This window comes from Sceloporus occidentalis, unplaced genomic scaffold, assembly GCF_023333645.1.
Source record: "Sceloporus occidentalis isolate IW3139 unplaced genomic scaffold, rSceOcc1.0.p SCAF_1, whole genome shotgun sequence".
Lineage (NCBI taxonomy): Eukaryota > Metazoa > Chordata > Lepidosauria > Squamata > Phrynosomatidae > Sceloporus > Sceloporus occidentalis.
In genome coordinates, this window is record NW_028316981.1 from 115,993,907 (window position 1) to 116,010,452 (window position 16,546).

The following is a 16,546-nucleotide window of genomic DNA, read 5'->3' on the forward strand; positions in this document are numbered from 1 at the left end:
GGACAATTCCAGCAGAGGATCGTCTGGACCTCTGAGAAAACAAATTGGGATGCAGGAGAGTTGTTGAATAAAAGAAGAAAAGAAAATGTTTTTCATACCTGGCGTCATATGGATCTCAGCCAGACCAAACCTGTGCTATCCATTGTTCTATTGAAAATGGCAGCAGAAACTTAAGACATTACCGCATGAGCCCTGTTCTCAGCAAAATTGCACTTGTCAATGAAAACAGAATTATATGTGTTTGTACAACAGCCATTATCACACATCATCACAATTGCACCACTGGGTACTGCTGCCATTGCACTCTCTTTTTCACGGGATCAGTACTTTTACTAACTAGGCAAATTCCATAAGTTTACATGATAAGACAATACTCATTGTGATGGGCAAAGAAAATGGAGGATAGTAAACTCATTAAAATGTGAGTAGAAAGCCAATTAATAATGGAATAGATCCTCGTTTACAGTCAATATACTGTATCTTAAAAGGTTATACAATTATCTTTTCATAGGAAACATGTGAGTCACTGCTGGACATCACTTTGGAAGAAGTTAAAAAAGCTCATGCTGTTCCAAGAACAACATGGAATATTTTTGGCATTAAAATGCCATTTTCTTTGTCAACCACAGCAATACCAGTTCCTGCTATTGGACTGGTGGTTGATGGGACAACTCTGAACATCATTTTCCAAGGACAACTTCAACACAAGTTTCTTGAACTAACCAAGTATAGCCGCTCAGTATTGTGCTGCCGGTGTACTCCCTTACAAAAAAGTATGGTGGTCAAACTGGTCCGGGGTCATCTAAAGGTTATGACACTGGCAGTAGGTAAGTATTTTGGCACTTGAGCAGTCTAATGTTATTATCTAGCATTGGTTGCTGCTATTTTGCATGAACAGTAAAAGCTAAATCTGTATTTTAAAGATAAAGCAAATCTGCCCACTTGGATTGATACCAGTTAACAACTGACATGTATACCCAAATGACACAGAGAAAATGTAATCCAACCCATCCACTTCTCTGTCCCATACTAGGAAAATAAATTCATGGGGTAGACTGTGATCCCTGTTAAAAATCTTTTTTAAAGTTGCTGTTTAATTATCAAATGTCTGCTGTCATTACCTTGTATTATATTTAAAAAATTAATACAGATATGTTTTTAAAAAATATTTTTTAAATCTAAATAAAATTCAAGATGAAAAACAGACTGTGAAACACAACTCTCCTCTTGAACAGTCTTGTCCTCTCTGCTCAAGCAGTAGAAGGAGCCTGAGTCTTCCCTCGCAGATATTTTCTTGGGAATCCTCAAGGGAAGGACAGCTACATTACACCACACTCATACCATGCCCACTATTCATACTCAGATTGGTTACAGAACCACAGTGGAAAAGAGGGTCGTTAAGAGATTATTTCCAGAATGGAAAAAAATGAATTTCCAATGATTCTATGGCACAACACTGAGAGAGATACAACGTTGTGCAACAAGGCTGAGGTAAAGTGTAGTATTGTGGTCTGAGCATTAGACTATGACTCTGGAGATCAGGGTTTGAATCCCATCTCAGCCATCTAAATCCACTGGATGACCTTGGGCAAGTCACACACTCTTGGTCTCAGGGGAAGGCAATGGCAAACCTCTGAACAAATCTTATCATGAAAATCCCATAATAGGTCTCCCTTGAGGTTGACATAAATCAGAAACAACTTGAAGACACACAACAACAACAAAAAACAAAGGTGGAATTAATCCATTATAATGTCTTTGTGTGATAAGTGCTCTTGTTTTAGGGCAGAAGGTTCTGAGTTCTTGCCTCACTGTTGAAAGGGGCTTCATAATCTTTCAACCCCATCCATCCACAATGCAGGAAATCGACATCTGCAACATTCTTAACAGATTGTCGCTCCTGTTCTTGAAAACCTCTCAGCAGGAGGATCATACCACTTGTCTGATTAATTTGTCCCATGGTCAAACCACTGTTACTATCAAGATGCCTCCACTACCATTCAGACAAAATCTACTGTCTTGTAATTTAAGCCTGTTAGATCTCTTCCTGTCCCTTCTATGGAGCTTATCGCTTTGGTGTTTTAAATTGGCTCCAGCCTCCTGGGCTGCAGTCGGGATGCAGGATGAAGGCAGGGATTATCGCACACTAAATCTCCATCCAATCACTGGCCGCCATTAGCCCGGGTCCAAGCCGCACTCCACCAGCACTTTTTAGAAGTCAGAAAGCTGGCAGAAAACTTCAGGAAGCAGGTGGGAGATTCATATGTTTCAGTGCTGCTTCTCAAAAGAACAACCTGTACATTGTTATATTAGGGAAGTTATATCACGGAAAATGTCAAGACTGGAACATTTTTCCCTGCTGTATTATCTTTCTACAGACATAAAGGTCTTTATGTGAGAAAACATTTACGTAGCTTTTAATCCCCCTTCTGAAATACTTCAGTCCCAAGGAACATTTTTGGCCCTGCTCAATTTTCATGGATTCCCTCTACCCATGGCTTGCCTGATATTCAAAAGAGCTCCCTGATGCTTTATGCATCATCTCCAGGAGACTGGAGGAGCTGATATGTGGAAGAGGAGCTGGCTCTAGGGCTGATGGAGTGTGTTTCTGCCACCCCAGTTCCTTGTGCCTGGATGTAAAGCCAGTCCATAAATATATATGAATTTATCCACCTTCCATAGAACTATGGTATTAACTCTATGCGTTCAAAAGGCACTATGGTTATTTTTGGGAAACTTCCCTGCAGCTGACTTGACAAGCTGGTTTTGAAGCCAAGAGGCATTTCAAAAGAAAAAAATGGGATTTCAAAAGAGTGCTATTTTTTTTTAAAAAAAATGATATTTCAATGTGATGAGAAGGTCTGTGGTTTAAGACAAAGGAGTGAGTCACGAATTTTCCTAGGCTAATAGTGTGAACTGAAGCCGGTCTTTCAATCCCACACTTTGACATTAATCATTATTGTATTTCAGAGTGGGATATATGCCAAACAAGCTTTTGCTTTAACTTAAAGAACTGTTTTAATTATCACTGTTTCCTTCTTTGTAGGTGATGGTGCAAATGATGTAAGTATGATTCAGGCAGCTGATGTTGGAATTGGCATATCTGGACAAGAAGGTATGCAGGTATGTATAATAAAGGACATGTGGAGTCTTTTTCCATTTGGCAACTTCTGCAAAATCATTTATCACTGGTGCGCAGTATTTATAGCAGAGAATACTCTGTACATAACATAAACGTAAGTTATCTTGATAGCTATCTGGCATAATACACTATCATCCAAGGTGAAATGGTCCATCCCCACAATCAATGAAAATGACTATATCATATATGGGGAACCTGTGGCCCTCCAGATATGTTGGGCTGCAACTCCTATAAGCCCCACCCAGCAAAGCCAGTTCTCACAGACTGGAAGAGCTATATGTATGCCAAAACAACTGGAGAGCCAATGATTCCTCACCCCAGCCTATACACTTGTCTTGATCATTTATTTAAGCTTATAGCTACTCTCACATTAATGTAGACAGCTAGTAACAGTTTTGTGTTTTGTAAATTAACACAATCACTACCTTATGACATGCAGAGAAGAGATGTAGTTACAGCTCATTATTAAGACACTGAGTTGAAATCCAGGCCTCTCTCAAGGCCAACGGTCTACTTGCAGGATTGCAGCAGATGAAATAAAGGTGTCATCAAGTATTTCCCTCTAGTATCTGGGACTTTAGGCCATCTCTTCCCAGATTATTCTTAGTGTCTGATTGGTAATAAGATAATCTTGTCATTGACTACACTGTTCTATTGTACCCAGAAAGATAAACTTCAAGACAACTGCCGTTTTGGAATAAAAATACACACTTTTATTATTCAACCTTGAGGCCTCAAATGCATTAGCTTTGCCCTCTTGGCTTTTGCCATTCTGATTGGATTTGTCTCTTCATTTATTCTGGGCAAAATAAAGTTAAGAAAATAGATTATTTGTGTTCCCAAATGCTCTCTATTCTAGGCTGTGATGGCCAGTGATTTTGCCATATCCCAGTTTAAGCATCTCAAGAAATTGCTTCTAGTCCATGGACACTGGTGCTATTCTCGATTGGGAAAGATGGTGATATACTTTTTCTATAAAAATGTGGTAAGTTTAAACATTTATATGCCAGCCATGCTTTTTTTTTCATAGTTGCAGATAATGAGGATAATTATGCTTTATATTTCTCCTGATTAAGCATCCTTTGCAACTTTGCAAAAATATTGTATACCTTCCAAAACTTCTTGTAAAACATTCCATAAAATCACAATTAGAACCTTAAATGATGAATGCTCAGCCAATAAAAACATAAGATAAAAGCAGATTGAACCTTATGTTTATTAAAGACATATATTGACTTTTTTTTCCAAAAAGTAAAAAGGGGGATAGTTTTTTGTGTTTTTTTCTGGCTATGTGGCCATGTTCTAGAATAGTTTATTCCTTATGTTTCTCCAGCATCTGTGGCTGGCATCTTCAGAAGATGCCAGCCACAGATGCTGGCGAAACATAAGGAATAAACTATTCTAGAACATGGCCACATAGCCTGAAAAAACCACAAAAAATTATGGATACCAGCCATGAAAGCCTTCGATTTCACAAAAGGGGAGATACTTCTGTTTGATCATTCTCTCTTTTAAAATAAAACAAAACAAAAACCTTGAAATTATTTTTGGTATAATCCTGACTAGATATACAGAATAATAGATTATAACAATTCAGAACAGAGCTGGCTCAAGCTTAGACTGTAAAACTGGCCAAGACTCTTACTTTGATAGGAGTGACCTTATTGACAAGCATTAAAAATACCATGGGAAGTTACATTAAACACATGTCCAATCCCCAAAAAACCCTCACATCAGCACAGCTAAAAGTGAAGGATGATGGGACCTGCAGCTCCAAAACATCTAGAGGGTCACAGTTGCCCACGTCTAATTTGGGGTTGATCCTCCCAAACAGGACATAAATATTTAATATGAAGAGATCTTAGGGGGGGTTTTATATTTTTAAAAAACAGTACTTCTAAAGAATATGTTAATATGTATAATGGAGGTTTGTATGACATCACCATAGTACTGTAAGTAATACAAAAGCCGTTTACATTTCTGTTAACAGCCTATGGCTTTCAATTGAAAGTAAGCAGTTATTGGTCTCTTCATTATGCTAGGAGCATAATGGGGTGATCCAGTGATGCTTAAAGGAAACCTGCTGAAATCAATAAGACTTGATTCAGTCATGACAGCTTTAAGTGACATTCTTTTTACCAGGGTGCTGTACTTGTTTAACTGTACTTTTTTAAACTGCTTTTTATGGTTTTTATTGCATAGTTAAACTTTTATAATGTTATTGGTAATTTAAAGGTAAAGTTAGTCCCTTGACTTGAATGTCTAGTCATAACTGACTAAGCCACTGCATCCCAGCAAAATTAAACCATTGCTGGTATTTTAATTCCATTTTAATGTTGTCCTTTTGTATGTTTTGACTATATTGACCATATGGTATTTATTTTAATAATATCTAAACTGCCTTGAGTCCTTGTGAATCACTGGGCAAACAGCCAATCATGTAAGCTTATCACACGGCTCTCCATGACACTGGAACGGAAGGGTACGGAACGGGAGGAGAATGTGTGTTGCCACACGGGAGAATGCCGCTGATGCCACCGGAAGTCCCCAATCCGTTCCCCATCCATCCCACAGCAGCTGATTTTCAAGAACGATTCTGAACAGTTCTTGAAAATTGGCTGCTGTGGGACAGATGGGGAACATATTGGGGACTTCTAGCGGCAATGGCGGCGTTCTCCTGTGCGGTAATACACATTCTCCTCCCATTCTGTACCCTTCCATTCCATTTCATTCCTACGCCACAGAGAATCATGCAATAAGCTATATGGTTTGGGCTGACTGTAAGGGAGGGGCTGCAGAGGAAGGAGTAGATATAAAAGTCAGGAGTGAGTGACTGTGACTTTAGTTGAGAGAGAGATGAGAGTTGAGGGGAGTTGAAAGGAAGGTTCAAGTTCAGGGAGGTTCTTGATTGAGAGTTCTAGGGAGAGGGTCAGATAGGGAATCTGACTGGGCCTAGAGAGGTATTCTGACAAGACAGTAGTAGACTAACTGGAGAAAGAGAGAAAAGCTCAAAACACACTGCAGAACTGATCCAGTTTGAGACCGCTTTAATTGCCTTGGTTCAATGCTAGCTAGGGAATTATGGGAACTGTAATTTTGTGAGACATTTAGCCTTCTCTGTGAGAGATCATAAATACAATTTCCAGGATCCCATAGCAATGAGCCAGAGCAGTTAAAGCAGTCTCAAACTGGGTTATTTCTGCCACGTGTTTCAGGCCAAAGGGTCTCAATACAGTCAGATAAGGATACTGCCTGGGAGAGAAACTGTATTGGAGATTGTAAAGAGGAAACTGAAATGCCTGCAACTGTTATATTAATGTAACCATACTACATTTGAACTATTCTACTTAAGCTACTTTCTTGCTACATGTCATTCAATAAAGTTAATGTTTATCCGTTATAACAGAAGCCTCCGCCTGAGTGAATTGTAGACAATATAGGCATAGTCAAACGTGCTACATAAGATATTAAACTTATAAGAGGAAGCCACTAGCCCAGGGGTAGGCAACCTTTTTGAGCCGGGGGCCGGGTTGCTGTCCCTCAGACAACTGGGGGGCCGAAGCCCAAAAATAAATAATTAAATAATGTTTTTAAAATTTTAATAAATAAATAAACCGGGACAAATGTAGGACAACATTTTCAAATGGTGGACACTTTTTTAAAAAAAGTGGAGGACACACAAAAAAATTTGCTGATTTTTTAAAAAAATGTTAATATAAATGCATGTTTCTGAGGCGTCTATAGACAATTGCCCCCCTTGCCCCTGCGCACGAGAGGCCAAAGGCCCCGGCAGCAATCGGCGGCAGGACCGGGCTGGGGCCGGTCCCAAGGCCTCGCTGGGCCGCATCCAGCCCGCGGGCCGCAGGTTGCCTACCCCTGCACTAGCCCTTATACATTTAGGGAAAGCATATCAAGGGTGGACACTGGGTAGGTGTCAATGATGAGAGGCATTCTATAAGTGAGAGGTAAAAGGTAACCTCAAGGAAAGGCAGTTTCATCACAGTCCTAATTTCAGGAGTATGGCAGGGAATCATCATCACCATCATACCATCATCACCAGCATCATCACCACATGAATTCTGGGTCCAAACCAATGTTTGTGAGTTTCAAGGCAGCTTCAGGGAGGAAGAATTTCAGGTGGAAAAATGATTAGTGGGAAAAGTTCTTAATCGTTTGCGCTACCTGATGTTTCTCCAGTCTAAACCTCTCTAGCAATATTTCTGTCCATGAGATTCCAAAAAGTAGAGGCAAATATTTTTAGAAGTTTGTGGTAGGAAAAGCAACATAGAGGAGAAAATAGCAGGAATAGAAAGGAAGAAATGTCCCTGTTTTTCCCCTCACTGCTTTGCTATATTAAATTCCCTACTACCAACACTGCTTTTCAACTTCAGAAACTATGGCGCGTTACAGACCACTTGAAAGCGGCGGTCTGCCGCCACCTCCATTTCCGCCGCCAGGAAGCTGCAGCCTCCAAACAGGGAGGCTTCCTGGTGGCGGAAAAAGTAGCCGCAAAAAGCGGCTTCTTTTCGCGCCGCGCTTGCGACGCACGAGTGCACAAATGGTGCACTCATGACATCGCAAGGCAAGGGGGACGTGCGTAAAACTGGCTGCTCCCATGTGTATAGGGCGCCGCCATTTTTACGCCCCCGTCACGTGCTAGGGGTGAGGCCGGTATGGATGCTAGGTCCTCGGCCAACCCCTAGCACGTGATGGGGGCGGCGCAAAGGCCTGTGCAGAATGGGCCTAAGTCAGACTCAAGTTCAGTTTTATGTTTTTGTGTAATTTATGTTTTGTTTTTTAAAAAAGCCCTACCATAACTAAATGTTTTTAGACACTGGTCAAAAGCCTAGTTCAAACACTTGCTTTTCAAGTACTCTGATGGTGTAATTTGGACTGAACTGCTTGAAATAAAAATAAAAATATTCCTATTTAACTGAATCATGAATCAGTGTATGCAGTTAGCAAATATGCATCTCTACTACAATATTACTAAACTATTTCACCTTGTAACATTTCAGGCCTATGTCAATCTACTCTTCTGGTACCAGTTTTATTGTGCTTTCTCTGGAAACTCCATGATAGATTACTGGCAACTGATCTTCTTCAACCTGCTTTTCACTTCTGTGCCACCAATAGTTTCTGGAATCTTGGATAAAGATGTTTCTGCGGAAACTCTATTAAGCTTGCCTGCCATTTACAAGAGTGGACAAAATTCAGAGGTATGCTTTTCTTGCTTGTGTGTGTTCTATGAATTCTCACATGTCTTTAGCTTGGAATCATGAACTTTCAATAGTGCTACCATGAAAAATGTTTTTCATAAAGCAGACACTGTGGAAACTGGCAATGTTATCAGTACTTATGAGTTTCATAAAAGCCCAGGTTTTGAGATTTCACCTGGCTAACATAAAATCCAAAATGCATGTTGGGCAGAGTTCCATTAATCTTCCTTCCACATTTTTAACCCGCAACACCCTGCGACAGACTGCATATGAAGAGAAGGGCAAGCAGGCAGAAGCAGATTTACTTTTTCCTTGATGCTCATTTGAAGTGGTTTTCCCATCAAATGAAAGATATATGGTCCCCACATGAGCTGGGGCATGGCCTTCAATCCTTGTGCTCTGCCCTAGAATTCTGACCAGTCTAGTTGCTGGCTATGTTTCTGTTTATTCAGTTGTAATGTGTTCTAAATGGGACTGCCCTTGAAAAGTGTTTGGAAGCTAACGCTAGTACAAAAATGTTGTCTGGTATGCAGTGGCATCACTAGGATTAGTGTTACCTGGTGCAGTAACTCATGGTGTCATCACCTGCATAGGCCTCTTCCCCTACCAGAACATAGAGAATCCTTACCTTTTTTTTTTTTTTTGCTAATGTTATGCCTTAATAATTCCATATATCATTGAATATAATGACAATAGTTGTGACATATTATAAACAACAACTCCTAAACAACATCTTCATCCTCCTAACTCCTGAAGTTGAAGGCTACCATCTCCCATTCACACATGACACTCCAGTTTCTTGAGTGGGGTGTGGGAGGAATCCAGGGATTCTTCCTCAGTGCTATGTGCTCTATAGATGCATTTCACTGGTTTGTATCAGTTGTACTGACTTCATTTTGCTTCCAAGCTCAACCAAAGGTGCTGCTATTGGCCAACAAAACCTAAATGGCTGGTGGCCATGATATCTGAAAGCCTGCATCCTCCAATATGACCCTGTCTGAAATCTGAAATATTCAGCAGAAAGTAGGTTTGTACATAAATGCATGAGAAAGAGTTTTCTCTAGCAACAACTGCATTATGAAGCTCCCCCCAAGAGACATCAGGCTGATTTCATTCCTAATGAGTATCTAATAAGCAGCCATGATAGATTCATTCACGTGGCTTTTGGTATTTAAGAGCAGGATCAGACTTTGGAATTGTTTTATTTTTTTAAAAATGTTTCAAAAATGTTTACCTCAGGAACCCTGGTGGGCGGAGAAGTGATAAATAATAATAACAATATGAACTGACGAATCCTAAATTGGTGTGCATGTGTTTGAAATCTCAAAACTGGTAACAACAAATATTAAAAGGGCAGCAAAAGACAAATAGCATATATGTAGTAAATAAATCCATGAAACAATTAATAGTGGGCGTGTAGCAGCAAATAATCACTATTTACTGCCCAGATAAATAGATGGGACAAAATGTCAGTAACTTTAGGGCCAGACATAATTCTTGGGGCAGGTCAGTCCCAGGTGAAGGGGCCAGCATAGAGAAGGAACTATCTTGTGTCACTGCCAAATGTACTTTTTCTAATGGCATGAAAACAAAACAATCCTCACTCATCTAAGATTTACTAAGATTTATTAAGACTGGACTACAAGAAACTACAGTTTTATAATGATGGGTTACGAGTTGAGGTATCACAAAACTAAGTGTGAATATCTTCTCTCTTTTTCCTCATGATTTGCTACAGATTTACAGGCCGCGAACATTTTACATTGCCATTTTGGATGCCTTTTACCAGAGCCTCATCTGCTTCTTTGTCCCTTATCTAGTAAGTTTTTTAAATACATTTTCTCAGTGGCCTTTAGTAAAACCTAGGTGGTGTATTTTCCATGCACTTTTAATTTTCCTTCCTGTTTTCCAGGTATATCAAGATTCTGATATTGGTATTTTCACCTTTGGAACAATAGTCAATACTGTTGCTCTTCTTACTATTCTGTTTCACCAAGCTTTAGAAATTTCAACCTGGGTATGTATATATAAATTCTTCAGTAGCTATCAGATTTCATTCAGGTTACTTTCTTTAGAAGCGGTAGTCATTATGTGAGTGTTTATGAGATGACAATTTGCTCTTGCGAACATATGTATAAATCTTGTGGTGTGTGTGTTTTTAGGAATTCATCTCTTCTATATATCTTTTAATATATTAATGGCCAACTTAATCCTCTTTGATATGCTGAGCAATGACTAAAATAAAACAGAATTAAAACACTGAAATACCAACATTTGGTGACAGCACAATTCACATATTTTAAAATTTAAATAAGCTTACATTTCTGAAGCTGCTGAATTGGCAGTTTTTATTCATTGTTTATGCAAGATCTGTAGAACAGTCCAAATTCCATCAGAGGTGGTTGTGCAGTTTAGTGACTCACTGACATACTGCAATCCTATTAATCTCTCATGAGCTGCTTCTGTGAACAAGTCACATTTGCAGTCAGTGCTGGACCCTGCTGCAGTTTTTAGTAAATGCACCAAACTTTCGTGACTGGCTGGACTCTTCAGAGGTTTGAGCAGTAGAATTAATGCAGTATTATACCCCTTTAAATGCTGTAGCTCCAGCCTATGGAATCCCAGAATTTGTTGTTTTACAAGAACCTTCTCTGTCACAATGATGGTGCACAAAAGTACAAATCCTAGAATTCCAAAGAATGGAACCATGTCAGTTAAAATGGTGCCAAACTGCATTATTTCTACAGTGTAGATGTACCATGAGATTCAAGTTAACTGGATGTCATTCATGGGGGGAAAAGAAAGAATTCAAAATTCTTTCTTCTTCTTCTTCTTCTTCTTCTTCTTCTTCTTCTTCTTCTTCTTTTTAAGGATTCTGTAAAGTGTAATCTGGTAACATGTATAGCCCAGAAATAGAGGATGGAAAACCCATCTTATTTGTCCATATTGTTTTATTTCCAGAAACTGTCACTGAGAGATATCAAGAATGTTTACAAACATTCTTATACTTGATAGGAAAGTATTGTTTTGATGCATTGAGAGAAAATATGGAGATTTTCACACAGAGACGGAATAGGGATGGGATCACTCCCCCGTCCTTACCCTGACCATGACCCGTGTGGAAGTGATTACGCAAATCACTTTCACGTGAAAGTGGGCTGAAAAGCGCTATCAGGTGTCAGCTGAAAGCACTTTCAGCCATCATTGTAATAACGGGTTTTTCCATTATTACAAAAAACTGGAAATGATGGCTGAAAGTGCTTTCAGCTGATGCCTGATAGTGATTTTCAACCGACTTTCATGTGAAAGTAATTTGTGCAATCACTTTCACTCGCTCTTCCCTGCTGGGTCAAGTGTGGGTCATGTATGAAAGTCCTTCCTGCGATAGGACGGGAAGTACAGGACAGGGACGAGACAATGATGCCCAGTCTCTAATGTGATAATCTCCTATGTCTTGACACACTGTCAGAAATATATCACTCAGACAAGATTGTTCACCCTTCATTGACAGCAAAAGGGCCCTTTTTCTTCCCTTTTTTGTTCCTCATTTTTAGCCATTTTTGATTTTAAAATGCATAAAGTGTTGTATTTCATGCAAAATACAGCATTTTTGTGAATGAAAATTTTATATGAACATAGGGAGGACTGGATAAGATATCAAGACTTGATTTAAAAAGACAAGACAAGAAATGAGATCAAGGGAAGAACTGGAAAAATAAATTAAAAAGTGCAAATCAATATGAAATATAAAGAGGAACAAGCTCTGGGGGGTTTTGAAGAACAACAGAATGAATTGGATAGAATACTTTGGGAAAAGGACAAGGGAAAGGTGTCTAAAATATACAAATTATTATTAACAAGAGACTTGGAGCAGGAGACCGTAAAAACATATATGATAAGATGGTCTCAGGACATAGGCCATAATATACCACTAGAAGAATGGGAGAACACAGGGGGAAAGACAATTAACTTTACAGCTTCACAAGACCTAAAAGAAAATTATATCCAGATTATTAATAGATGGTATTATGAAATTATGCTATTTTTCCATAAACTGAAACAATTTTTCTCAAAAAAAGTCCTAAAATACAAAGTATCATTAAAAATTATACTCTCACATCATAATTTTCCCACATGAAAAAAAAGTTAAATTTTACAATTTATAAACATATCATGTCCTAAAATTACTTTGCAGTGCCATGGTCCAACGACAGGATTACAATTGTATTTTGTATAATATGGTAGTATGCTTCATTGTAAAATATTGTTTATGCACTGCTGTTGCTATCACTATGCACTCTGTATGTATGTGTTCCTATGTGTATAAATGTGCCAATGTCTCTTCCACCAACATTTGCCAGTATCTTTTTTCAAGTTCCTCATACTGGAATGATAGCTAGGAGACATGGTGTCCTAAAGACTCTTTCTCTCATTTCTGTTCACAGACCTGGTTCCACGCAGTCACAATAATTGGAAGCATTCTGTTCTACTTTATTTTTTCAGCCATCTATAATGCTATCTGTGTGGTTTGCAATCATCCCACCAATCCCTACTGGATTATGGAGAAGATATTTTCAAAACCTAACTTTTATTTCATATCCATCATTACGCCAGTCATTGCACTCCTTCCAAGGTTTGAACATATGCCTCTTTCCTCAAATGTTAGGATATCATGCCCTCATCAGAAGATAGAGCTGGAAAGGTGTGCGATGTGTGACTCCTTTAAGAGTGAAGTGCAGCCTGAGTTAAACCTGGTGTCAGAAAGCTTTTTCCCTTATGATGTTCCACAGAGTTGGTGTTTCATTTAAACCAGGGCCTCATCTACGGTATAAGTACATCAGGCACACAACAGGATGGTGTCTTTCTGGACCACAAATCCCAGCAGGGCCCACCTTGTTCTGGGGTGAAGCTGAGGCAGTTGTTTCAGGGTTTGGGTGTCATGAAAGGACATTATTAGTTACTTATTCTGCTGTTATGGAATTGTTTACTGGTGGGAATGGTGAAAGGGGCTTATGAGATTTTTCTGCCTCATGGTTACTTTCGTAAGTGAAGGGCACCATTGGTTGTTTTGCCTCAAACAGCAAACAGGCTTGGGTCATAATCAAGGCCATATGATGTGAACACCACCTGCATAGTTGTGTGTTCATTGGCATACGCATCACTAGTGTTTCAAACTGGTCTTAGGGATGCTGCATGAAGGACTTGAACTCTTATTTCCTGCAATGACCCTTCCACAGCTGTGGCATCCTCCCTCCACAACCTCTATTTACCCTGGGCTCTGCCTCTGGGATTCAGATTTAGGACCATGACCTCAACTTTCTATTCCGTAATATACAGTGGGACCTTGGTATCCATGGGAGATCCATTTTGGACACCACCACCCCTCCGCGGATACCAAAATCCAAGGACCTCAAGTCCTGTTGTCCCCAGTGGTGGTTTGTACACATGGTTGCACCACCATTAGGAAGAACGGGGCTTCAGCTAAAGTCCATTTGTTCCTAATGGTGGTGCAGCCATGTGCAAACAACGCCACTGGGGACAACGGGGGCTAGCCATCCATGGATGCACTCTCTCTCTCTCTCTTTCTCTCTCTTTCTCTCTCTCTATATATATATATTCTATATAAAGTTAAAATTGTAAAGATACTTTTTGTATACCCTGTACATACTCCCCAATGGCCTCAGAGACTGGTGCCTATTATCACATATGTGCTTCTTGACCAGATGCATTCTTTTGCTAGTCTTTCAGCTGCAATGCAAAGGCAAGAAAATATGGAGGGCTGAGTGCCTGTGTTTCTTCTTCTTTTCCTTCCCTGTGAGATTTTTAATTTATTGTTTTTGTTTTGTAAAACTTCCCTGAAGGCATTGCCAGTTGGGCACTATCTAAACATTTGAGATAAATAACTAAAATTCAAAGTGGCACACCTGCATCTGAAAACACAAATCACTTACAAGTCAAAGGTTTTACCAAAGAAGCAACTAACCCAGCATTTGAATCTCTACAGCTCCTAACACAATTGCCATCCCTCTGTTGGCTATCAAAGCTACCAGGAGTAATTGAAACCTGAACTGAGGAAATTTGGTCACAAACTGCAGCCTGTGATAAATACTTTAAGGAGGTTGTTAATCCCAACAGTCCTTTTTTGGCTATGTGAATTCCTGGTCTATTTAGAACAGAGATGCTATGGAGGTTCATTCTGATTTGGGGGGTCTTTGAAGGAGGCAAGGATGTGCATGGGAGAATATGGTCTGTTACTGCTCATGGGTCACCTAAATCAGCCTTCATAGGAGGCCTGGGTTCAGGAGGATTCTTTCCAAAAATGAGTACAGAAATTATGGGAGAGCATTCTTTCTGGGAGACTGCTGGCCTTGCACAGTTTCCCATCTGCCATGTTTTAACAAAGGAACTAGTGCAGGCTGAAGGATCAAAAGGATGTGTGCAAATGTGGTGTAAAAACCATGGATGTTGGCCATGAAAACCTTCAACTTCACACGGTGTAAAAACTGTTAATCAGTCTACCTGATTCCTGAAGGAAGCTTTGGACTGACTTAACTTTCATTTCTTATCTCCCCTGATCTGCCACTCAAGACATTTTGATCATGCCTAAGAAACATGCATTTATATTAACATTTTTTAAAAATCATCAAATTTGTTCGCGTGTCCTCCATTTTACAAAAATGTGCCTGCTCTGCTCTTGCCTCCACTCCGCTCCTTCTGCCTGCTCTGCTGGCCTCGCCTTCTTTCTTCTGAGTCACTCACTCTCCACGTCTTCTCCCTCTTCAGTTTAAATCGCGCGCGCGTGCTGCACGGGGCTGAATAGAGTGCTGCAGGCTGCAGCTCCTCCCCCTTATTGTGAATCTGGTCAATGGGGACTGAGGAGCTGAGAAGGCAGGGCCTGAGGGGAGCCCAAACCAGGACCTTGAATGGGGTCTCCACCATTTTCCTAGTAATGATGAGACTCCCCACATTAGCTTTCTCCCTTTCCCCTCTTCCTCCACAAAAACTCTTGACTGGTATGCATGTAATAAGCCTTTCCAGCAACCCTGAAATATCTTTCAGGTATATTTTAAGCCCTCAGATAGCCTATAAATGCCACACTCTGGGGAAGATCTCTATAGCAGGTGGGCTGCAAGTATATTATGTATTGCTAAAAATGATTCACTGAAAGCATTCTACCTCATAGCAAAAGGAAACAGTAAAAGTTATGGGTCATTTTTGTTAGCTCACTACTCAAGTGTCTCTTGTTTGCTTTCCCAAGGTACCTCATATTGGCTCTGCAAGGAACTTTCAAGACATCTCCCATCCTGCAAGCACAGCACCTGGATAAGCTCCCTAAAGAAATACAGGCCTGGGAAATACAGAAATGGAAACTGAAGGAACAAGGCAGAGCAGTCCATCATGATGACCCCGACCCAGTCAATGTAAACAGGGGTGTTTCAACACCGGGTGATTATGCAGCAGCAGGAATGGATCTGCTTTCTGAGAACAATGGTCAGCTGGAGCAGGAAATACTCAAAGAATGGACACTTAATGGAGAAGGCAATGACTACATCACAAGCTGGACCCAGGAAGAGTCGGCTGCTGCCAGCTTCTTGTCAGCAGCAGCCTCTCCTGGGCAAAGTACACCTGTGAAGCCATTTTGTGGCCTTCTCCCCAAGAAGACTGAGAGTTCTGCTCGAGGAAGCCATCGCAGGTCTGTGAGTGCTGTGACTCTATGAAGAACAAAAAACTATGGTTTTGGTCCAAAACACACTGCAGAAATCATCCGGTTTGAGAACTCTTTAATTGTCCTGGCTCAGTGCTAGAGAATCCTGGGCATTGTAGTTTATTGTGGCACCAGAGCTCTCTAGCAGAGAATGCTAAATGTGTCACAAAACTACAGTTCCCAGAATTCTCTAGCACTGAACCAGGGCAGTTAAATCGGTCTCAAACTGGATGATTTCTGCAGTGTGTTTTGGACCTAAGACTGAGGGAAAATAATTGGAATTCTTTCTCTGAACATCTTCTGCCTCCCATAAATAGGATTGCTATTTATATTAAATAGCAGCCTCTTCTTAAAGATAGGCCTAAAATGCAATTTCACCAGCCTATCGGGACACTGTATTTCTGTTATACAGTATGGTACACCTCAGGCATATATAAGTGTACTTATTCTGAGAAAGAGAGATTCCAAACAGCAGCATCC

At 40.1% G+C, this 16,546-nt stretch overlaps 1 protein-coding gene across 3 annotated transcripts in view; it reads left to right on the top strand.

The window, feature by feature from the left end:
- ATP10B (ATPase phospholipid transporting 10B (putative)) overlaps positions 1–16,121 on the top strand; it is an 83,523-nt gene extending 67,402 nt beyond the window's left edge. For all 3 annotated transcript variants that reach the window (XM_089505759.1, XM_089505699.1, XM_089505669.1), the window contains 8 exons: positions 512–827; positions 3,047–3,123; positions 4,002–4,127; positions 8,161–8,361; positions 10,100–10,180; positions 10,274–10,378; positions 12,807–12,994; positions 15,620–16,121. In XM_089505759.1, the coding sequence (XP_089361885.1) occupies positions 512–827; positions 3,047–3,123; positions 4,002–4,127; positions 8,161–8,361; positions 10,100–10,180; positions 10,274–10,378; positions 12,807–12,994; positions 15,620–16,079 (1,554 nt within the window). In that variant the 3' untranslated portion in view covers positions 16,080–16,121. The remainder of the gene's footprint in view (positions 1–511; positions 828–3,046; positions 3,124–4,001; positions 4,128–8,160; positions 8,362–10,099; positions 10,181–10,273; positions 10,379–12,806; positions 12,995–15,619) is intronic.
- The last annotated feature ends 425 nt before the right edge of the window (positions 16,122–16,546 follow it).